At 39.3% G+C, this 24,925-nt stretch overlaps 1 protein-coding gene across 4 annotated transcripts in view; it reads left to right on the forward strand.

The window, feature by feature from the left end:
* Positions 1-24,925, forward strand: part of SLCO5A1 (solute carrier organic anion transporter family member 5A1) — a 120,476-nt gene that overhangs the window by 60,090 nt on the left and 35,461 nt on the right. For 2 of the 4 annotated variants that reach the window (XM_037148922.2, XM_037148924.2), the window contains one exon: positions 13,307-13,471. The exons of the other annotated variants lie outside the window; for them this stretch is intronic. In XM_037148922.2, coding sequence (XP_037004817.2) covers positions 13,307-13,471 — 165 coding nt within the window. The remainder of the gene's footprint in view (positions 1-13,306; positions 13,472-24,925) is intronic. 4 annotated transcript variants of the gene reach the window in all.

Raw genomic sequence — 24,925 nt, forward strand, 5'->3', positions numbered from 1 at the left:
TTTCATATAATAAAGGCTTGGTGATGATGAACTCCTTTAACTTTACCTTAACTGGGAAGCAATTTATCTGCTCTTCTATTCTAAACAATAGCTTTTCTGGATAAAATAATCTTGGTTGTAGGTCTTTGCCTTTCATGACTTCAAATACTTCTTTCCATCCTCTTCTTGCCTGTAAGGTCTCTTTTGAGAAATCAGCTGATAGTCATATGGAAACACCTTTGTAGGTAACTCTCTTTTTTTCTCTTGCTGCTTTTAAGATTCTCTCCTCTTTAATCTTGAGTAATGTAATTATGATGTGCCTTGGTGTGTGCTTCCTTGGGTCCAAGTTGTTTGGGACTCTGAGCTTCCTGGATTTTCTGGAAGTTTATTTCCTTCACCAGATTTGGGAAATTCTCCTTCATTATGTTTTCAAGTAAGTTTTCCATTTTTTGCTCTTCTTTTCCTTCTGGCACCCCTATGATTTGGATGTTGGTATGTTTCAAATTGTCCCAGAGGTTCCTAAGCCTCTCCTCATTTTTTTGAATTCTTGTTTCTTCATTTTGTTTTGGTTGAATGTTTATTTCTTCCTTCTGTTCCAAACTGTTGATTTGAGTTCTGGTTTCCTTCTCTTTACTGTTGGTTCCCTGTGTATTTCCTTTATTTAACTTTTCATAGCCTTTACTTTTTACTCTGTTTTATGTCTGTACTCAAACATTTCTGTGAACATCCTGATTACCAGTGTTTTGAACTCTGCATCTGAAAGTTGGCTATCTCCTTGTTGATTAGTTCTCTTTCTGAAGTTTTGATCTGTTATTTCCTTTGTGTCACATTTCTATGTCTATGCAAGCATGTTATGTTGAAAAAGGCAGAAATGTAGGTATTCGCCAGGTAGAGCAACCCACTTTGCTGGGCTGTGGACCTGTATGTGGTCCAAGAGAGGTCCAAGAGGAAACAGTGCCACTTGCTCAGCTCTTGGCCAGCTTTCAGTCACTTCCTCTGCTACCCACAAAAAAATTGGGCTCTTCTGGTGCTGATTCCAGGGTAGGTGGGTTTGTGTACGTTCTAGGACCCCATGGGTCTCTCCAGTGAACTCTCCTATGAAGCTGGGAGTCTATCCTGCTGCCACAACCACCACAGGTTTTTACAGCCATAGGTTTTGAGGCTTTATTTCCCTGTGCTGGAACTTTGGGTTGTGTTGTCCGTCTTGCTCTCCAGTTGTTCCTCCCAGCTTATCCACATGCAAATGTAGGTTATCCCAGCTATAGGATATCCCACAGCAGATGTACTGTCTACCAGCTGCTGCCTTGCCCACCTGGTCCACCACCTTGCCGTGTGTCCTCTTCAGCCCAGTTGCCCATCTCTGCCCCTCCTACCAGTCTCGATGAATGTTTCTTTTTTAACTCCTTGGTTGTCAGTCTTCCATACAGTTTGATTTTCTGGCAGTTCAGTTGTTTTTTGTTTTTAAATTTGTTGTTGTCCTTCCTTCTGTTGTGTGAGGAAGCAAAGCATATCTACCTATGCCTCTGTCTTCACCTGAAGTCCTTTAATCTCATTATTCATCCATTTATTGTTTGGTAACATATTATTTAGCCTCCATGTATTTTTGTGTTTTTTAGTTTTTTTGTCATGATTGAATTTTTGTTTCATACCATATTTGTCAGAGAAAATTCTTGATATGATTTCAATCTTCTTAAATTTATTGAGACATGTTATGGGTCCTAACATGTGGTCTATCCTAGAAAATGTTCCATGTGCACTTGAAAAGAATGTATATTCTGTGGCTTGGGAATGAAATGCTCTGAAGTTGTCAATTAAATCTATCTGATCTAGAGTGTCACTTAAGGCCATTTTTCCCTTGTTGATTTTCTGTCTGGAAGATCTATCCATTGATGTTTGTAGGATGTTAAAATTTTCTACTATGACTGTGTTACAGTCAATGTTTCTCCTTATGTCTATCAAGATTTGCAGCCCTGGCTGGTTTAGCTCAGTGGATTGAGTGCAGGCCTGCAAACCAAAGGGTTGTAGTTCGATTCCCAGTCAGGACATATGCCTGGGTTGCAGGCCAGTTCCCAGCAGGGGATGCACGAGAAGCAACCATACACTGATATTTCTCTCCCTCTCCTCTTCCCCTCTAAAGACAAATAAATAAAATCTAAAAAAAGAGATTTGCTTTACATATTTACATGCTCCTATGTTGGTACGTATTATGTTTACAAGGGTTATATTCTTTTGTTCACTTGCTCCCTTTACCATTAGGTAGTGTCTTTTGTCAGGATATTTTCTTTTACAAGAAAGAGTAATTGGAGTCTTTTAATAGTGAAGGGCAGTTGGTTTATAAAATATGTTTGCATCCTCATTTTCTGATCAGTATGTCTGATAAAGTCTCAGCTTTTTCACACTATCCATGCCTTAATGGTGATGACTGATGTCACTTGGGCAGTTAAACCTCCTGATTCAGACATACAGCTGGTTTCTTTCATTACTTGCACTTATCCTGGATTCTCTAATGGTATCTAAATGGGAATCTCAAGAGACACTTTTTCCTGTTAAAAAGGAATTCTGTTTTAATGAGACAATAAAATGAAAATGCTAAAAATGCTAAATCCTAAAAATGCCAAAAATGATTCAAATGATATTGATAATATTGGAATAATGTTCAGTTAGAATATATAAAGTTAATTCATATTTATCTTGCACATGTCAACTTTCTTTAGGTTATCTAATGCCTATCACCTATAGGAAATGAAATCAGTCTTGTAGTATTTAAACTGATATCCAAAAGAGGAAATCAAATTTCTGTGAATCATTCTATTGTTGTCATAATTTGTGTTATAAAACTGAGATTCATTATCAAGGCCTTGAATAAAGAATGGTTACGAAGAGTTCCTTTGGAGTTAAATCTGAGCTTGACTTCCAGATACTCTTTTCCCTTGTTCTGTTTTCAGGATCAGGGCTTCTTTGGGTCTTTATTTTATTCAGAGTGGGACAACAGTATGTTTACAGTTGTGAATACACAAAACACAGAGTTTATTCTTTTGTTACTTATCAATTGCATTATTTTTTCATATGAACAACTGTAAAGCTACCTTTGCCTCACCCTGTATATGAAACTTGGGTGCCAATATTAGCTTCTTTAGAGAGGAGGTAGAAAGATAGCTAAGTCACTACTTCCTTAAAAAGAAAATGATTTGGGCCATACTGAATGGTGCCCTTTTGGCAAGTTCTATCGCAGAGAATGCTAGAAGAAAATGTACTATACTTTTCACTCTGCCTTCACATCGTAATGACAGATACTGGGAAAATCTGACTCAGTCTTTTTTGATTCTTATTATAAATTATGCAGGAATAAGACTGTTTTAAAACACCGCAAAGGAGAAAGAATTTTTAGTGTGTCTGCATCACCTTTCTATAAAGAGATTAGCATTGATTGCATCAAAATCTTACCAATAAAAATAAACACTTAAAATATTAAAGTGGATCAATTTTCCTGAGGTTCAAGGTCTTTTAGTCTTCCAAATTTAATTGTTTATCTTCCTAAATGGAGAACTTTTGATAGCAGTTAATCATAAGGACATTTTTATTTTTGTGACCACTTTTAATTTTTTAAGCTTAATTGCTTAGTGTTGTAATTTAGCATAAAATACAACAGATTTTTCTTTACCCAACTTTGTCTGTATTAGAGCATAATGTGTTTACCTTACTAATTAAATAAAAAATTACTTTGAAATAATGAATAGATTTAAGAGTCCATTGAAAATTACAGAATTTTGATTATTATTTAATTAAACTGTTTACCTTATAGAAGGTTCTGTTCTTTGTACTGTGGCAGTATGAACATGAGCAAGCCAGGGTTTGCCCTCCATGAGCTTACAGCCCACTAAGGGAGACAGGACAAGGACAGATGGAGATATATAAAGACCATAAAGGAGGCCAGACCTACTGGTGTGAGGTTCAAAGGCAGCGAGGGCATATGTAGTTGAGGGGTTAAGAAAGGTTTCAGGGGAGGAGGTGGGATTTGTGATGAACTGTGGAAGGCTGGGAGAAGTTCAGTAAATAGAGGGGGGATGGTGCGAATATGTGCATGGAAGAGAGCAAAGCCAAGGTTAGACTATGCAGATGTATGTGAAAGTGCTGAACGTGTCATTCTGGTTGGTGTGTTGTATATCAGTGGCTAAGGACTGGGAGATAAGGTTCAGAAGGTAAGATAGAGTCATATTGTATATGGAGAGTCTGAATTCTAGCCTTTAACTGAACTTGCCCCTAATGGGCAGGGGGAGATGTAAGCAGACATTTGGCAGCCTTCTTTAGGCAGTTTATGGAGAAAAAGGAGTAGATTGGAAGTAGGCATCCAGGTGGAAGACTATGAACAAAGCTGAAGTGAGAGGTGATGATGGTTTTGATGAGTAGAGAAGGAAAGGACAGAAGCCTTCTAAACTGGCCTCCCTCTTCTATCCTTGCTGCTTTCAATTGCTTTCAACTCAACAGCCAGAAGGATCCTGTTCAAATGCCACTCCTCTGCTCAAAGCTTCTGTGGTTTTTTATTTCACTCACAGAGAAGTTCTTTCCCTATACAACCTAGTAGGGTTACGATCTCATCCATGGTTGCCTATTTTGACCCCATATCTTCCTCTCTGTCTCATTTGTTTATTTTGCTCCAGTCACATTGTTTTCATCACTGTTCTTTTTATTTATTTATTTACTTGTTTATTTAATTTTTGTTGTATATTTTTCCATTATTATTTATTCTCCTTAAACCCTCCATCCCCTGCAATCACCACACTATTGTCCATGTCCATGAGTCCTTTTTCCTTTTTCCTCAATCCCCCCATCCACTGGCCTACCCTCCCAACAGTTAGCTGTCATCCTGGTCTCCATCTATGAGTCTGTCTCTATTTTCCTTGTTAGTTCAGTTTGTTCATTAGATTCCATGTATGAGTGAAATCATATGATATTTTTCTTTCTCTGACTGTCTTATGTTCTCCAGTTCTGCCTATATAGTTGCAATGGGTAAATTTTTCTCTTTTCATGGCTGAGTAGTATTCCAGCGTGCAAATGTCCCATAATTGTTTTATCCACTCATCTATTGATAGATATTTGGGCTGCTTCCATATCTTGATGACTGTAAATAACTCTGCAATTGACATAGGAGTGTTTATGTTCTTTCGAATTAGTGTTTTGGGTTCCTTTGGGTATATTCCAAGAAGCAGGATTGCTGGGTCAAAGTCAGGTCCATTTTTAACTTTTCGAGGTATTTCCCTACTGCTTTTTGTAGTGGCTGCACTGATCTGTATTCCCACCAACAGTGCAAAAGAGCTCTCCTTTCTCTCTATACTTGCCAGTACTTGTTGTTTGTTGATTTATTGATGATAGCCATTCTGACAGGTGTGAGGTGATGTCGCATTGTGGCTTTAATTTGCATTTTTCTGATGATTAGTAACATTGAGTATTTTTTCATACGTCTATTGGCCATCTATATGTCTTCTTTGGAGAAGTGTCTATTCAGGTCCTTTGCCCACTTTTTAATTGGGTTGTTTGTGATTTTGGTGTTGAGTTTTGTACATTCTTTATAAATTTTGGATTTTAACCCCTTATCTGATGTATTGGTGAATATGTTCTCCCATTTTGTGGGTTGTCTTTTTATTTTGTTGGGTTTTTTTAATCATAAATGGGTGTTAAATTTTATCAAAAGCTTTTTATGCATCTGTTGATGTGATCATATGGTTTCTATCCTTCATTTTGTTTATGTGGTGAGTCACATTTATTGATTTGCAAATGTTGTATCAACCTCGCATTCCTAGAATAAACCCCATTTGCTCATGGTGTATGATCTTTCTGATGCATTGCAGTATTTGGTTTGCTAATATTTTGTTGAGGATTTCAGCATCTATGTTCATTAGGGATATTTGCCTATAATTTTCTTTTTTTGTAGTGTCTTTCTTTGTGAGAACATTGATGTGAGAGAGAAACATCAATTGGTGGCCTCTTGTACATGCTCTGACTGGAGACTGAACGCACAACCTAGGCATATGCCGTCACTGGGAATCAAACTCACAACCTTTTCAACCTTTCATCTCGTGGGATGATGCCCAACAAACCGAGCCACACCTGTCAGGGCTCTTTTCTCTGGTTTTGATGCTCTACTCTACTTATATCTTCTTTATCTCAAATTCTTTGTTTTAGATTTTTTACATTTATTTTGATGTGCATATGTTTTCTGCTGATGAGTGGAATCTTTAGATCTGACCATAGCTTATAAGGTAAAAAGTAAATGGTAACAGGACTGGCAAAGAATTCTTTAAAAAAAAGCAGTTTCTTTAAAAAAATATTTTATTTATTTATTTTTAGAGAGATGAAAGGAAAGAGGAAGAGAAACATCAATGTGTGGTTGCCTCTTGCACACCCCTACCGGGGACCTGGCCCACAACCCAGGCATGTGCCCTGACTGGGAATCAAACTGGCAACCCTTTGGTTCACAGACCTGTGCTTAATCCACTGAGCTACACCAGCCAGGGCAAGCACTTTCTTTATATTTATTGCAAATTGACTGCGGGGTTACTCATTAGAGTAGTATTTACTATATATATGTATATGCTTATTAGTGCCAGATTTAAACAAGCAGGATTGTACTCTGGCCAGCAACCACCAATGATGTATTTTGGGCCCTGTGGCTTCCTTCTCTGCCCACCATCTGCAGGTAAGAATCTCATGCTTAAATGCTTACCCAGAAGTGACTGTGGCATGCCACGGCCATCCATTGCTTCCCACTCTTTTAGTGGTGGCAGGGAATGGGTTTGCATTGTGTAATGGAGGGGCAGAAGAAATTGATATGCTTACATAGGGACCCCAGGGGATCATTAGTTTCAAAGAAAATGAGCAAAAATGAAATGGATGAAGTGAAAATGAGTAGGGCAATTGGGTCCTATTTGGCCATGTTATATATGAAAAGCAAATTTGGTTCTGCTTTTACAGAAGCATATGACTAAAAAATTTTGATGCTTCTGAATAATAAGGCATCGAAAAATTGTATCTGCCCTACACCTGTGAAATACACAGAGTGGTGAGAGGCCCACAGAGCATAAGGGGAGTTGTTGAGGGCTCACTGCATGGGGACAGTTTTTTTCCATCCACTTTTTGATGGACCAGAAGGCTTTAAAGTATACAGGTAGTAAGAATTTAAAGATCTGGGATAAAGGAAAATTACATACTCACTTTGAGTACTTATAAGAGAAGGGAATCACAGGATTTTTTGGAGAGATGTTACAGGAAATGGTTTTATAATTTGAATTTTAATTTATGGAGGTGACTGAATGACAATATGGAGAGGTCAATGTCATTGAAAGAAGAATTTTTACTTACATTTCCCAGAGGGAAGGGTCCTGCTATGCCATAGAGGGCCACAGGGGATGCACCAGGTTTTGGTCAGGAGACAAAAGACAGGTGCTGGGGGGAAGCCAGGGTCAAAGTCTTTATGGAGATTTCCATGGGAAAGACAAGGTGGGGCAGAGCGAACAGCTTGTGATTGGCAAGTGTGAGTAATTCTAGGGGGCCGTGCGCTGTAGGGGTGGTCTCTAGTTGCTTGGTACCTGGCCCTGGGTGATCTCAGGGGTAGTACTGGCTTGGTGTGTGACAGGAAAGTTGGTGGGTGGGACTGTAGGCTCAGGATTGGTTGGTTTGCCTATAAAAGATGTGTCTCAGCTGAGCCCTTGCTCTTTCTGAGAATCGGTAGTCAGCAAGATTTTTAAGATGTCAAAACATTTAAAAAAATGTGATTAATATATGAAAGCTTAGGTGTGATAGCCAGAGCAGACTCTCAGCCGGCCTGATGCTACTATAATTGACATATGGTGTGTCCTCCTCTCTTCACCTCATCTTCTCTCTTCACCCCTTTGAGGCCAAGGCCTTGGGTCCTGCACATGTGATTTGAAAAGCCCTCTATATTCTGCCGTATCATGATATTTTATTATTTATCAATAAAATCCCAACCTATTATATAACAAGGACCTCAACTATGGTGTTCTCATTTTTACTATTGGCCTTTTTGTCTATACCTAATATGAATTCTATATCATGTTTGATTTAGTCCATTTATACCACTTTTACCTGCTTGTTCAAGTGACACTCCCTCAAATTTTACTTTTATTTAAGAAATTGGCATTATGTAAGACTTTTAGGAAAGGACTAGACTGGTACCCAAATATCATACTAATTATTGAGATATATGCCTGGCAATATTTATTTTAAGGAAACCTCTATTTCTTTGTTTCTTTTTCTCTTGTATAAACATCTTTATTGAGCAACTGCTACAGGATGAAGAACTCAGGATACATATATGAAAAGTTACAGTCCATGTCCTTAAAGGGAAGCTGAAGGGAAATAGATACAATAGAACATAAATCTTAAAATGGAGACGTCACATTCTAAGGAAGTTTGAAGAAAGAGGGGGAAGGAATTTCTAAGTCAGCTGCCTGAGTCAGGGAAGACATCTCTTGTAAAATGACGTATTGTTGCATTCCTTCAAAATTTCAGAGTTTTTGGAATATAAAACTAATGCATGCTCATGGTAGAAATTTTAAAGTATAAAGTATGAAATAAAAATGAATTCCAGCCTCATTCCTGAACATAGATGCTTACATTTACCTACAATAAAGACACATTGAAACTAGAGAGAGGTGGTGGTCACGCACCATTGCAAACATACTAAAGCCTTGAGGTTTCAGTGCCAGCCTGCCTTTATTGTAGGATTTCTTATTCAGTGATTTAAGAAAAGGGTCACCGTCATGATTCCACCTCTCCTCCATCATGCTTTTCACTGTTTCTTTGGTTTTACGATGACACAGTTACCAACGACACCAAGAAACCTATCTAAACCATGTCCTGCAGCATAAAAATCAGGTATCTGCCTGCAAATGGATGAATGTAGCAACATCTTTGCTAACTTAGGTTTTAAAACTTTGTGTTTTTGAAATAATTTTGAAATCACATAAAAACCACAGAAGATGCAAAGAGAACTCTTATGTCCCCTGCAGCTGATTCTCCAATTGCTGGCATTCAACCCATGGGAGAAGTTGAAGCCATGATACTCTACTGCCCCCTAATACTTTCGAATGCATTTCTTAAGTGCAAGGTCACTCTCCTGTGTGACCCTTGGGCAGCCATCAAAGTCAGGAAGCTCACATCGATCCTGTGCCATCATCTAGACCACAGGCGCCATTCAGATGTCACTGATTAATGCCCTTTACATCCAACATCCAATCCAGGTCATATGTATTTAGTTTTGGTGTCTTCTTCATCTCTGTCAGTCTGGATAAGTTCATCATCATTTTTTTGGTCTTTTATGACATTTATCACTCAACTTGGGTTTAATGACGCCACGCCCTGGTTTATGCATTTTGTAGGCATACCACCACAACGACTCTGCTCAGCGCTTTGTAACAGAGGCTACACACGATTACTTTGCCTTGTTACCATTTAGGGGAACTTTTATCATCTGGATAAGATTATATCTGTCAGGTTTCTCCACTCTAAAGTTAATAAGTATATTGTAATTATTATGCAGTAAATAATGTATAAGTACTTTGTATACAGTCAGTTCCCATTATTTGCAGAAGTTGTGTTCTATAAAGTCACCATGAACACTGAAATATCCAATACCAGAGCATTGCTCTGGGGGAAATACAGAGCTGGATTCCCGTCACAGCTTAATGGCCAACCCATTAACATATAACCTTGTTTTACATGTGTTTCTGTTTAACAACACCTTATTTCATGTACACTGTTGGTTCATTGACATTGAACCCATGGCCAGCGGCACTATAACTCCTGCCTGAAAGAAGCTTATGCATAACACACATCTTCTCTTGGAAGGCACACCCCAGCCTCTTGCATTTAGAAACACTACCCAGCACTTCAGCTCTACGCTTGGGGGTGGCAGGACATTTTAAACAATAAAATCACCAAAAGTGCAAAAATGCAAAAAATGTGACAATGGGTTGTGAAAAGGACACTTGTTTGTAGTATGAGAGCTGAGACAAGAGGGCCTTGTGCAGCCCAGCCAAGAATGCGTGTCCTGCGACTCCCATGTCTTGCCATTTTGTGCGTGTCCTCCGAAGTTCATGTGCTGCCAGTGTTGATTTCACAGACACAGATGAATTCTGGTGAATTTGCAAATGCTGGATCTTTGAATTAAAGGACTGATCGTATCTTGTTCCTACTGAACTTTCACTTGCCATTTTTAGCATTAATTGTGCTCAAATTGTTCCACATTTGGCCACTGGGAATCCTTCATGCTGTCTCTATCTTTCTGACATGTTCCCATCATTCACTGAGTAGTTCTTTGCTTTTTTGCTCAGTAAGATTTTCTAGGCTCATCTTGCATTTTCTCTGCCCCAGCTCTGAAGTTAGCCAGTTCTCCAAGGCGCTCTGGTTCTCGAGAAACCAAGAACTGGGTGTGAGGTGGGCTCATTGCTACCAGGCTCCTTATTTCCAAGCTCTGCTAGTAGACATAGTTAGTAGATGCATATACAGTGTTGGGCAAAAGTAGGTTTATAGTTGTTCACATGAAATGATACAATAATTAATACATAATGCAAGAATAAACTAGTTTGCATACTCACCTAGTTTTGCCCCACACATAGACACACACAAAGTCTATCGTCTATCATTGATCAATTACCATCTGTCTATCCCACCCCTCTATCATCTGGTGAATCCATACCAATACCTGCAGTTTCAGTCTTGCATCTAACTGCTCCCTTTCAATATTTGTAACTCCCTTTTCTGGCAGTTAAAGAACCGTCTCCCATTGTTCTCAGTGTCTGCATTTACTTGCTTCCTACCCCTGTACGGAAACAAACTTGGAATCCTAACAGCCAAGGACACGCTCCGGGATACCTGGCCCCTCCTGCTGGGCGTGTGGGCTGAAAGGCAGCCCCAGCAAAGGGGAGGGAAGAAGGTGGAAGAAAAAAAAAGATAAGTTAAAGGTTGTTGAGAGTCTGACCTTTTGCTAAATTCTTCTTAAATAACAGCAAGTTTTTTTTTAATGAAAGAGAAGAGAGAAACGTCACATGTATTTTTAGTTACCTTTAAAATTACAAGGTTATTTTACTGTACTGAATGAATGCGTATAAAAGAAAAACCAGTTTACATAAATGGTATCTTTTGAAATATTCATGTGATACATGTGTTATCTCCTTGGACTGAAATAATTTATATTTTCCCAAATGTTTCAGATTCAAGCTAGTGTTTAACAGCTAAATTTAATATAACAGCTAAATCTCTAAATGTTAATATGAAATCTTAACTTCCTAATTTTTAAAATTTTAGATATGACATTTTTATTTGCAGTGCTTATAAGAGGAAATTGGGTAATTTTATGTACTTTGATTATATTTTTTCTGTTGTATTTTTTACATTAAAAATTAAGTTTGATCTTAATTTTTCTTTTAGATGTTCATTTAAACTTTAAATAATTAAGTTATAGAACATGAAAATTAGTTTACATTTAAAGAGGATAATAGTGAATAGTTTTGCCTTCCTAAGTTTTAAATCCTGTGAATAAGCTATAAACTATAGCTTTAACAACTGTTGTTTAACTTTATGAAATGACTTTATCATGTCATAACATAACAAAACCATTCTGATAACTGAGATGATGCTAAATGTCAAAAGTCATGCAGCTCACCTTTTTCATGAAGGTGTGTAAAGGTGACATGAATGTGAGTTAGTTCACATTATAAACATGCAAAAAATATAAAACTATACACATGAAAATTTCCTTTATTTCTCTTTACCAGTCTTAGTTCCATTCAACAGTTTCCTGGTATATGTATTAAGATGTATACATTGGACTGGATATAAATACATTTTTGGTTTGTTTGATTTGCACTTAGACATTATATGTACATATATGATATATATATATAAAGGTATATAATATATATTTATACACACATAAATATATTTCTGCAGCATTTATTTATTTATTAATACAGATATTTCTTGGAGTTTCTTTTATGCTAGTACATACAATTTATTTCATTTTTTTATCCTCACCTGAGAACATGCGCCTTGGTTTTAGAGGTTGGGGGAGGGAGGGAGAGAGGAAGAGAAACACTGATGTGAGAGAGAAGCATCCACCTGTTCCCTCTTGTACACACCCCAGCCGAGAACCAAACCCACAACCTAGGCATAAAACCCATGACTTTTTGGTTTATGGATGATGCCCTAACCAACTGAGCCACACTAACCAGGGCTCGTTTCAGTTTTAATTACTGCATTATATTGTATTATATGATTGTGCCATGATTTAAACACTTCCCATTGATGGGCATTTAGGTATTTCCCCCCCCTTCCCAAATTTTGCTGTTATGTTCAATGCCGATATGAATATATTTGCACATATATCTTGAACCACATCTATGGCAAGTTCTGTGAAATAAATGCCCCCACTCAAGGAATGGTCTGCTCTTCCTTGAGAGGAACTGGGCAGGTGCTGAGCTCCCACCTCTGGGCTGTCCTGCCCCTTTGGAGATCATTTCACTTTGTTCCAAAGCGCCTGGGACTGTCTGACCTGGTGGCCTCAGACCATGTGCTCTTTCAGCTGTGTCATCTCCTGAGGCTGGAAGATCAGATGTCCAATCCCGTGACAGCCCCTCTGCTGTGGGTGTCGGGGAGATGGCAACCCAGAGGTCAAAGTGCAGGATTATTTTGCAGGTCCTTTACACATTTAGTAGATTTTGGAATCTTAAAGAATAATGTCATTTTAATGAATAAAAATGTAAATAATTTGCCCTGGCTGGTGTAGTTCAGTGGATTGAGTGTGGGCCTGCGAACCAAAGGACTGTGGTTCGAATCCCAGTCAGGGCACATGCCTGGGTTGCAGGCCAGTTCCCAGCAGGGGACACACAAGAGGCAACCGTACACTGATATTTCTCTCCCTCTCTTCCATTCTCCTCTAAAGATAAATACATTAAAAAAAATAAAATAACCTTAAAAAATTTTTTTAAATGTAAATAATTTATTTTAAATAGTTTTTGAAACAGGAGTCATAGGTTGGGTACTTCTTGTAAGGATATTTGTGTATGGGTATGTTTTAAAAATACTTTATTAAATTACTTTACCCTACTTGAAAATTAACCCTCCCACAAATGTATTTAATAAAGGGGATAATTTCTAATTGGCCATCAGGTTTTTCTAGTTTTATTCTTTATTCAATAATCTCAAATATTGCTGAATGGCTATTTCCTGTTCATTTCAAAAACAATTCAGTTTTATTTTATTTTCCATCCCTGGTTTATAACATTCATTTGTCATTTTTGTCATTTTGTAGACCTACCAAGAGCAGCTGTCAGGATCTTAAGCAACATGACATTCCTTTTTGTGAGTTTGTCATACACAGCTGAGAGTGCCATTGTCACTGCTTTCATTACCTTCATTCCCAAGTTCATCGAGTCACAGTTTGGTATCCCGGCTTCCAATGCCAGCATCTACACTGGTAAGGCCCCGCCATTGGAGCGTCTTCGAAACACGAGCGTTTTCGCCCAGGAAATTGAAAGGCAGTGAGTGAGGAGAGCTCACTGGTTCCTTCTCACAGCCAAGGGTGACGTAAGGTCATTCACAGCTGCCTTCCCTGCCCCCCACATTTCAGGAGGAGGAAGTCTTTGAATGCTTTCTCTTTGATTCCCATTGTACTGCTATGTGGCGATTTTACCAGCAGTGTCTTGGACAGGGAGAACTTGGCATATTTATGTTTTTGTGGGTTGGAGTTAAAGGGAATGAAATAGGCAGTGGCCTTCCAATGTAAATGCGAATGAATCCTTTTAGAGGTTGGCACAGGTCTTAAAGCTTCAGGTTTTCGAACATTGATAATTCGAAATGTAGATCAGTTCTGTGGTTATCAGGATTTTCCTTTCCTAAATGTGAGTGGATTCTAATGGAATTACTGCAGATGCTTGAATTTAGAAAGGAAATCTATTATTTTTATGAATTTTTGTCTTAGAAATGATTTCATGTCTGGAGAAACTGATTTTTAGAAGACTTTGATACAGGGACCTTAGTGCTCAAATCTTTTCCTAGTAAATTGGGTGCCCAGAAATGTGGAAACATTAATTTTCAAATATTAGGGGGCTTCTCAGTGTATTATATTGTTGCCGGTGGAAGTGGGGCTCTTTCACGGGATCCGGAGAAAAACATTTCACCCACCCAGTGCACGGGAGATTGTGGTGTGGCAAGATTTCTTCAGGTGGAAGTAGAAGAATGCGCCTGTGCCCAATCTCCATCCACTCCACCACGGATCTTTATCCAACTACGTCTTTAGCAAGGTCAGAACAAAGGCCAGTTTCCAGTGTCTGTGCCATGTTAAAGCTTAGTCCAGTCTTAGTCCTTCTCATCATCTGGCTGACTTAGCTTGTGTTCCTGGCTGCAATCTGCTGCTGTGCTGCCACGTTCGGGCTCTCTCCTGGAGCCTGTGTTTGGAGCCTATGTGACTGTCAGCCACACAGCTGCGAGGGCCACATGGTTATGGAGAGAAGTGCATGGGGTGAGCCTGGGTCAGGGAGGGGGAGGGAGAAAAAGAGTGAGCACACACTCTTTTTGGTTCCTTGGAATTATATTATCTTGGGCTTGGGAAGGACCGGTAGCTTCTTAAAAATAACTTTCCAAGCTTTAGCGCGCTTCGGATGGACCCACCCACTAGCCAATTGATCCTTTTCTCCGGTTAGACTGACTGTCTTCTATGGTCAAACCCCTCCCCCTGCACCATTTTGACTTGTATTCTGCATGGGCTGACCTTCCCCTGCTCGCTGCAGCAATCCAGTACCGAATAGGAGGACAGAGGTGTTAATCCACACAGGGCACCGCTGTGATCCTCGGGAGTGTGTGAATTGTAGCTTCCCAGCTAAGTAAACGGGCTCATGCTCCCTGGCCCATTAAGCTCAACAATGACCGATTCCCTTGCTTCCTATTTTATTATAATTAGCTATCAATTGTAACAGTATCATATGATATTCTGGATATTTCCTTAGTGGTTTCAAAGATGGTCAGTGACTGTATCTACCTAAGACTCAATACATTAGGCATGTTTATCTAAACAGTTAAGTTGGGAATTATTATAACTTTTTCTAGTGGCTTTTGTTCCCACTCTTCTCCATGTCCACGTCCAGACCCAGTAAGCATTATTATCTGAAAATTACCAGGCAACATTATATTATAATAGAAAGAAAATGTTGACTCAAAATATCTGGGTAATTGCTTTGTTCTCCCTTTCACTTTGCACAGAAAGATGTACATAATTGGGTTGTGGATCCATGGTAGGAGATTTATTTTTTATAAAGAGTGTACTGCTGTGGACCACTGTACTATGACATAAACATATTTTTTCTCGTTTTTTAAAAAAATGTTTTTCTTATATTAAGGTAAAGTTGACAGGTTACAGTTTGGTTGTCAGAAAAATCTTAACCTCCCATTTCTGGTTTAACTTTCACACTAACTTTTTGCTGAGCAGCAATTCTTAGATTGTTGGGAAACCAAGAGTTGGCTCGTAGCTAGATTTGAGGTCACATAGCTGTTATATGTAGTTTCAAGTATTTCCCAAATGTAAGTGTTACTGGAAAGAAGGTTTATAGTCAAATAATTGTGAAACGTGCTGAGTTAAAGCATTAGAGTTCTTTGCTGCAGGACTTAACCCCTTTAATATGCTAACATGCATTGGGAGACTCCTGGAGGAAGATTCAGAGTATAATCTTCTCCAAATTGATTTGACCACCAAATCCAATTTTTAAAAAAGATTTTATTTATTTATCTTTAGAGGGGAAGGGAAGGAGAGAAGGAGAGAAATATCAGTGTATGGTTGCCTCTGATGTGTCCCCTGCTGGGAACTGGCCTGCAACCAAGGCATGTGCCCTAACTGGCAAATCCAATTTTTTAAGAGGCATCTTTGTCACAAACAGTGCTCCTCAGGACATACACCAGGAGCATTGCTGGTCCACCCTGTGTGTCCTGTTCCCAGTCAACCAAAGAGCAGCACTGTTGGAGCCTCCAACTCCCCTCTGGACACACCGGTTGGCTCTGTTGGGGCAGTGGGACATTGCCAAGCTCGGCAGGAGTTCATGCACAGTGAACACGTACAGATCCGGACGTCTCTACTGCAGAGGCAGAGGGTGGATAGACAGCTCCTTGCACAACAATGGAGGATAGGGTTCAGCTGGACCTGGGACGTTTGGCTGCAGAATTCCACGTGGTGGGGTCAAGGCAGCGGTCACTGAGTGTGGACCCTTGGGTGAAGAGGGTGCAGGAATTTGCTCTTCTGTGCTCTGGCATCGGGAGCACAGGAGGAGTGTCACTAAGTGCCAGTTCCCTTCCGGTTTTGTCACCGGTATTTTGGGGGAATCCTTGCCAGTGTAATTTATATAATGTTTTGATAGTCTCCTGTGTTCTGATAAAAGCCTTTTATTTCTAGCACACATACTTTTTGCCTCGTCTCCAGATAGATAATAAATAATAAGAGTCAAGAAGTATCTAGACTGATTAGAAATAGAGGGTGGCCAGTCATGGTAAGAATAAACAAAGACAATAATTCATTTTAAAACTCAGTTTGATTGTTTGAATTTTTAGTACCAATTTGCTTGCTCTCTCAGCAGAGATTTATATTTTAAGGACTAATTTAATTTACTTTCGTTTGGTTTAATTTAATCTTTTGTTGTCTGAATCCTTGTCTACATTTATAACACAAAGAATTAATAAATGTATTTAAAGAATTTAAAGTTTTAATATTTTTTCTCAAATTTCATTGATATGCCCATTTCTTTTTAGTTTTAATTTCTCATCTGACACCTTTCAAGCTAAAGTTCTTTTTTCATTAAAAAATTTATCTGGATAAATACCTTGATCTTTTATAGCAATTTGCCTGTGTTGGATTACATGGTAGAAATGCAAGTCTCTACCTGATTCAAAAGATGGGCCTTTGCTCACCTCTCTTATATAGTCATTGAACACCAGGTCTGTGCGGTTTGAACATCAGAGTTCAAAATGGAGTCTTGAATGTTTTTATGGTGCTTTTAATTTTTAAAAATATTTTTACATTTCTAAAAATATTTTACTGGTCACGTAGGTTCCTGCTCCACAACCAGCCCCCACATGCGACCTCCCCAGAGAGTCTCAGCGAGACCAGGTGCAAACAGTCACGGTCACTGTCATCAGTAAACAAGGATATATGCTAGTACGCACCATGCCCTGACGCCTGGGATCTATAGTACAGAGCCACGCCATTCATCACCACGTTTCCCACTGTGACTGGGGGTCAGCATCCGGCACACACAGTGGGCAGCTCAGGCTGACTGGGGCCCCGCGGCAGTTACACTGCGGGGCGGGGCGAGGTGGGGCAAAGGTGGCCAGCAGCGCCGCCCTCAGGCTACTAATGCAGCTGCGAGTTCAGGCTTGCCAGTTTTTCTCTCTAGGTCTGTTTTCTAATCTAGGAAACAATAATTTGGACTGGAATCAACTCTCCAATTTCTTCCTGCTCTAAAATCTTAGATTAAGTAGTTTTTCCAAGGCTGCATGTACCAAAGACACTGAGTCTTACAGTTCCCATGGAATTATATTATTTTCCTACAGGAGGACTAGTTACGCCCCTTGGTGCGGTATTTTTAATAACGTTGTGTCGTTACACCCTTTAGCCATGTCCGGCATCAGCGTTACCTGTTCTTTGCCACGGGCGGCCTGATGGAGTCCACAGACCAGTTTTTGAATTTGAGAACTGTCACTTCCCTAAATGTGTGATTTTTGCCAAGTCACTTAACTGCTCTTTCTCAGTTTCTCACTTGTAAAATGTGAGTTATCTCAGAGCTACTGAAGGAAATTGAATGAGATAATTTTCTCTTACAGCATTTGATATAAAGTAAATATACCAAATAGAAACTGGTCTCCCCATTTATGTTGTGCAACTGTGTTAATGGTGATGTGTTAATCACCATTAAAAACTTTAAGTTTTCTGAATTAAAACAAACTTCAATTAGCCTAATTTAGAGTGATCATTCAAAGGCATTTTCTTAAATGCCACCTGTTAAGAGAAGTAATGTTTTCACATGAAATGGCAAGGTGGGGCTATTTTAGTCTGGATCATAGCGATAAAGCAGCAGAAACCTTTGGGGCAGGAGGCAGCCAGGGGATGTTGGGGAGGACTGTCTGCATTGCTGTGCTTCACGACTCTCTCTCTCTCTCTCATTTTTTTAATTGCCCTAAATCAATTTGCCAAATGACCAGCCCCTTTTCCCCCACTTATCCAAATGACCATTTTGGGGGATGATTCTTTTCCTTCATTTACCAATTTTAGAGTAAAAGTTTACGTTGTAGCAAATTTCTGTAGGGACCAATGCATTTAAGCAATGTAGTCATGAACTAACTCATGGCTAGTTGCATGTTTGATAGGCTTTAATCCACTGCAGTCATTCTTGTTTTTGATGCTGCAGTTGTCGGTCTTTGGCCCCTGGGAGCCCCTTTGAGTAGATACCCGGATCCTTCCGCACCGTCCCGCAGTCTTTGTGGTCTCCAGGGTGACGCAAGTGTCTTTTGTTGCTTGTGTCCTGCCCTGGTTTGGGGTCAGTCATGTTTGTCAAGAAGCCTGGTTCCTTCTGGCGGAAATGGTGTTTGGAGATCACCACTCGGACACTAGGGGTCTCTTTGCTACGGGTTGTCGTTGTTTCTAGGACTTTTGTTCCTGAAAAGAGAAAAACGAACCTTGAGGTTGCACTGATATTTCTGCTTCAAATTTAAGATGACAAGTTATTACTTCTTTGATATTTATTATACCCCTTTGCTCCAATACTGAAAATCTTTTTTTCTCATGACTTTAACAAAATTGCTTTATAAGTGTGTGTATATGTGTGTGTATAAGAGTATCAGATCAACTATCAGTATTATTACTAACTATGAAATGTGAAATGCAGTTTTGAACTTGTTTGTGGTTCTTTTTTTCCAAAGGCTATCTTTTATGGATATGCAAAATACTATGACCTAAACTTATTTGAAATAATCCTTTATTCAGGTTATTTCAAATAACCGGACCTACAACCTGATATGATGTGAAGTTTATTTGCTTTAATTAATTTTCAGTTTTTAGGAATTACTTAATTTATATATATACATATTAAAGATTTTATTTATTTATCTTTAGAGGGGAAGGGAAGGAGAGAGGGAAAGAAACATCAATGTATGGTTGCCTTTTGTGCATCCCCTGCTGGGAACTGGCCTGCAACCCAGGCATGTGCCCTGACTGGGAATTGAACTGCTACTGTCTGGTTCACAGGCCCATGCTCAAGCCACTGAGCTACACCAGCCAGGGGCTAATTTTCATAGATTTTTAATAGTTTAATTTTTATTGTGTTTTTTCCCACTACCATGTGTCCCCCTCATACTCTCTCCCATCCCCACCCATCTCCGTCCCTCTGCAGTCACCACACTGCTGTCTGTACCCATGAGCTCTTCTTGTTTTTTGCTCAGTCCCTCCACCCCTCAACACACCCCTGTCTGCGCAGAACTGCTGTCAGCCTACTCTCTGTCTATGAGTCTGTCTCCACTTTGCTTGTTAGTTTAGTTTGTGGAATCAATAAATGCCACACATGAGTGAAATTGTGCGATATTTGTCTCTCTTTGACTGGCGTATTTCACTTAGCATAATGTTCTTCTGGTCCATCCATGCTGTCACAAAGGGTACAATTTCCTTCTTTTTTACAGCAAAATAGTATTCTGCTGTGTGAATGTCCTACAGCTGTTTTATCCACTCACTTACTGATGGACACTTGGGCTACTTCCAGACCTTGGCTATTGTAAATAATGCTCCAATGAACATAGGGGTGCATATATTTTTTCAAATTAGTGTTTATGGTTTCTTCATATGTATTTTTATATTTTTAAGTTAACTTGTTTTTTAAATTCTGTAAGACATTTATAGGACTTGAGAGTAAAAACCATAAAACCAAGGACATTCAGAGAGACCTTGCTTCTGTTCCACATTCTTGCAGTTCTCTCTCCTTTTAAAAAAAATATTTTATGACTTCCACCAAGATGGAGGCGTAGGTGGAAGCACTGCGCCTTCTCACAACCAAGTTTAAAAACAACAAAGTTTTAGCAACAAAAACACAGCCAAACCATAGAAAACTGAACTACACGGAAGTCTGACAACAACGAACCCTTTGGCCAAATTGGTAAGAGGGGCAGAGCCAGCAGCAGAACGTGGTCGGGCAGGAAAGATCCACCAGACCGACCTGGGCACGCAACCCAGGTGTGCCAGCAGCCGTGGGTGGATCCCAGGTATAGAGTAGCGGGAGGACCCATTGAGGGTGCAAGGCGGTGGACCCACTGAGGGCTGATAGCGGTCACACATTTGCGTGCAGATAAATCAGTGAAGGAGCAAGCGGTGAGAAGGACCATGCAGGCCCCAGTGGCAGGAAGCAGCAGAGGGAACCACTGTTGTCCCTCTCTGACCCACCCCCACATACAGCATCACAAACCAGCAACCTGGGGGCCCCCCCACCCTGGTGAACACCTAAGGCTCCGCTCATACGTAACAGGCATGAACAGATCAAAACATGGCTGAAGAACAACTCAGAGTCTCAGAGCCGATAAATCTAAGCAATGAAGAAATAGCTAAACTTTCAGATGCACATTTCAAAACACTGGTGATCAGGATGCTCACAGAACTGGTTGATTTTAGTCACAAATTAGAGGAACATATGGAAGCTAAACTAATTGAAATGAAAGGAAATAAACAGAAAACCAAAAATGAAAAGGAAACTGGGACTCAAATCAAAGGAGTGGACCCAAAGGAGGAAAAAAATGACCAAACAGAAAAGAATGAAGAAACAAGAATTTAAAAAAAAAATGAGAGGCTTGGGAACCTTCAGGACATCTTTAAATATTCCAACATCCGAATTATATGGGGTACCAGAAGGGGAAGAGGAACAGCCATGAGTGGAAAACTTATTTGAACAAATAATAAAGGAGAACTTCCCCAATCTGGCAAAGGAAATAGACTTCCAGGAAATCCAGGAAGCTCAGAGAGTCCCAAAGAAGTTGCACCCAAGAAGAAACACACCAAGGCACATCATCATTACATTAGCCAAGATTAAAATGAAGGAGAGAATTCTGGAAGCAGCAAGACATAAGGGGACAGTCACCTACAAAGGAGTTCCCATCAGACTGTCAGCGGATTTCTCAAAAGAGACCTTCCAGGCAAGAAGGGGCTGGAAAGAAGTATTCCAAGTCATGAAATCCAAAGACCTACATCCAAGATTGCTCTATCCAGCAAAGCTTTCATTTAGAATGGAAGGGCAAATAAAGTGCTTCTCAGATGAGATCAAATTCAAGGAGTTCATCATCAGCAAGCCCTTATTATATGAAATGTTAAAGGGACTTATCTAAGAAAAAGAAGATAAAAAATACGAACAGTGAAAGGACAGCAAACTCATGGTTATTAACAACCACATCTAAAATAAAAGCAAACTAAGAGGACAGCTAGATCAGGAGCAGAACCATAGAAATGAAGATCACATGGAGGGTTAGCAACAGGGGAGTGGGAGAAGGAGTAGGGGGGAGAAGGTACAGAAAATAAGGTACCTACCATAGATGGTAGGTAGAAAATATATAGGGGGGAGGGCAAGAATAGTATGGGAAATATAGAATCTAAAAAACTTGAGACACGTGTTCATGAACTAAAGGGGGGGGGAATGGTGGGGGAGGGGGTGTGCAAGGTGGAAGGGGAATGAAGGGGGGCAATAGAACAACTGTAATGGCATAATTAATAAAGTATATTTAAAAATGTTTTATTTGCCTATTTTTTAGAGAGGGGAAGGGAGGGAGAAAGAGAGGGACAGAAGCATCAATGTGTGGTTGCCTCTTGTACGCCCTTGACTAGAGACCTGCCCCGAAACACAGGCATGTGCCCTGACTGGGAATCGAACCAGTGACACTTTGATTCACAGGCTGGCATTTAACCACTGAGCCACAGCAACCAGGTCTCTACTTCTTTCGGTAGCACTTTATTAGTTTATTTCTCTTTTGTTTTGTTTCTTTTTGATGATGTGAAGGGCTGAGGGATTATTTCCTCTGAACTAAAGGAGGCTTGGAGATTTAATATAAATGATAAAGGTGCAATTGCTTTAAGAGTAACACATAATACACGTAACTGATTTCAGCTGAATCAGAGTTGAGCCAGGGTTCACTGCTTCTCTGATTTATGTATTCTTTACTTGCTTTTTAACCTCAAATATGTCTATTCTTCACAACTCTTGTGCAGGGGGAGGAGACATTTTAAGTATTATAATTTCATATATTTGAAAAATATATGTTCAGTGAAATGTCAGTTGACCAAATCTCTCAATTAAATGAAATGGAAATATGTTTGTTTCATCTTTGATGAATAATAGCACAGCCCTTCCATTTGGGATTTGTTTTGTATGAGCACACGTGTACAGGCAAACACACAGAGAAAAATAAAGTCTGCCACCAATTATAAGAGATTTTGGGGCTCAGAGAACATTCAGCCCACTTTTCTCCCAATTTCTGCATCTACATCCATTGTCCCCGTGATGATCATCGATGTTCAGAAATGGCTCAGAGGCTCCTGAGAGCCTTAGTCATCAAAAATACTGTATTGTGTTCACAGAGCAGGATTCATTTATGTATGAAAGTTGAGCTGAGAAAGATTAGGGAGCTTTTCAAAGGCAGTAAAACCCTGGGGAAAGAATGAAGTGTCAGGAGAATAGTGAGAGTATTTCTGCTACCCAGTGCATCATGTCCTTGGTTAAATCAGCATCCGAGGAACACCCAGTAGAGCTGATGAATGAAGGAATGTAAACATTTATCTTTCTGGCTCTGAGCCTCATCTTTGGAATGAGGGATTGAATTAAATAACCTTCCCCCAAAGATCCACTAACAAACACCCCAGCATCCTCCTCCCCTGGCCAACCCCAAAAGTCCTTGGGTTTTTGTGAGCAACTTCTTTTTCTAGGTATTGAAGTTAGTCATTGTCTCACATGTTACTTTGTATATATATAACACCTTTTCCTGGCATCTTAAATTTCATACATACATTACTTCTCCTTTGCTGCATGTGAAAGAATGAGGTTGACATGTTCCACTTTTTGCTTTTTTTTTTTTTGGAGGGACTTTATCAAGGAGCAAGGTAGCTTGGTGATTAAATTTCTCCTTTGAGAATTCAGAAACTTTTCACCAAGCATGATCTCATTTTAGCAGGTCCATACCCTCCTTAAGCAAGGCGATCCCTTTCTGCTTTGTGGTGAGCCAACATTTTGTACAAGAAATGTTATGGATTTTAGAGTCAGATGGTCTGGGTTCAAGAGGTGCCTCTGCCATTTATTTGCTATGTAAGCTCTGGTGAGTTAATGAATTTCTCTTGCCTCAGTTTTACCAGCTGTAAAATGGTGTGAAGTTTTGAAAAGTTAAACTTACTTATCAAGTGTCAAGAGCAACATAAAGAATTAATTGGCAATGAGAATGATCCTGGCTTTCCTCTCTAGTCATTGAATATTTTGTCGTCTATAATAGGACAGGGGAATCAGAATTATTGTTGAAAGACACGAGGGAAGGAGGAAAGTCAGGGATGGAGTATAACATTATCCCAGTTTTAGAGATAGGTAGAGACACTATACCTACCTCTAAAATAAGTAAAGGTATAGACACTGCTTGAAGGAGCTGTGGCCTCACAGGTAGCCACATACCGGGTCTACAGACAAACTGTTGTGACTCCCAGCTCATGCTACCATCTGTCATTTCCTCAGAGATGCTTTCTGTTAGCTCATGAATATCACATCCAGAGCTAATGAATATCTTGGCCCTTAAGTGTGATCAGGATATAGTTATTACCACACTGGCAGGAGGTACCGTACTCTTTTCAACTAAATAGTGAAACGTGTGCTTAGGCATCTTCAGAAGTTAGAGTAATGTCTTTTTGTAACCCGGACCATCTCCCGATGGCCCACAGAACCTTTGCTCTGCTGCCAGGCCCAAATCCCCATTGTGGCCAGAAGGAGGAACATTTGGATTTGTTACTGTTAGGCCGACTGGGTTTCAGGCTAAGAGTTATTTTTTCAAGTCATTATATTGAAATTTTTTCCATATCTCCCTTTGCAATAAAGGTGAATATAACTCACATAGGTTTTCTAATTAAAGTAATATTTAAAAACATTATAGATGTATACTTCTCCTAGCTATATAAGGAATGACTTGTATATAATTGTTTTATATTGAGTAATTCAATATTATTTTGTAACATCTTCCTTAAACTTGTTCACATTATATATATATATATATATATCCTTTTAAAGATGGAGTTGAGCTTGGTGGAATCATTCAATAACAAGGCAGAGTAGGACAGCTGTGTAAATGTATCCTTTCGTAAGGTTTTCCAGTAGAGCATCTATATTCATGACATTACACATTTTTTGTTGTCCCTATTTCAGCCTTGCTGTCAGAGATAGTTATTTATGTAATCAATGGCTTAGTAACTTTAGTTACAAGATAGAGATATTTTATATATGTACATCAGCAAACTGTTATTTGCACTTAACATATTTGTTCATGTGAACAGAGTCGTTGACATGAACTTTGCTGAGCAAAACATTCTGCACATTAGAGATTTTTAGGGAGAATTAAAAAAATGTTTGAGAAAATAACTTTGTAAGTTGACTCAAGTATTGTGGAAGCATCGGGTGCATTTTCGGTGCTGACAGCTGATAGCAGATGTCTTATTTGTCTTCAGATGAGACTCCTGCTCTAGAAGACAGAAGGGTAGTTTTCAGGGGATGCGTAATAATTTGTGCCTCAGCACCCTTCCAGATTCTGACTTTAGAAAAGCAAACAAACAAATAAAAAATCCAAACAACTTCTTATGATATAGGAATAATTTTGAAAATGTTAATGAACGCTAAAACACATG

Source organism: Artibeus jamaicensis, unplaced genomic scaffold, assembly GCF_021234435.1.
Source record: "Artibeus jamaicensis isolate MK-2021 breed Jamaican fruit bat unplaced genomic scaffold, CSHL_Jam_final scaffold_916, whole genome shotgun sequence".
Lineage (NCBI taxonomy): Eukaryota > Metazoa > Chordata > Mammalia > Chiroptera > Phyllostomidae > Artibeus > Artibeus jamaicensis.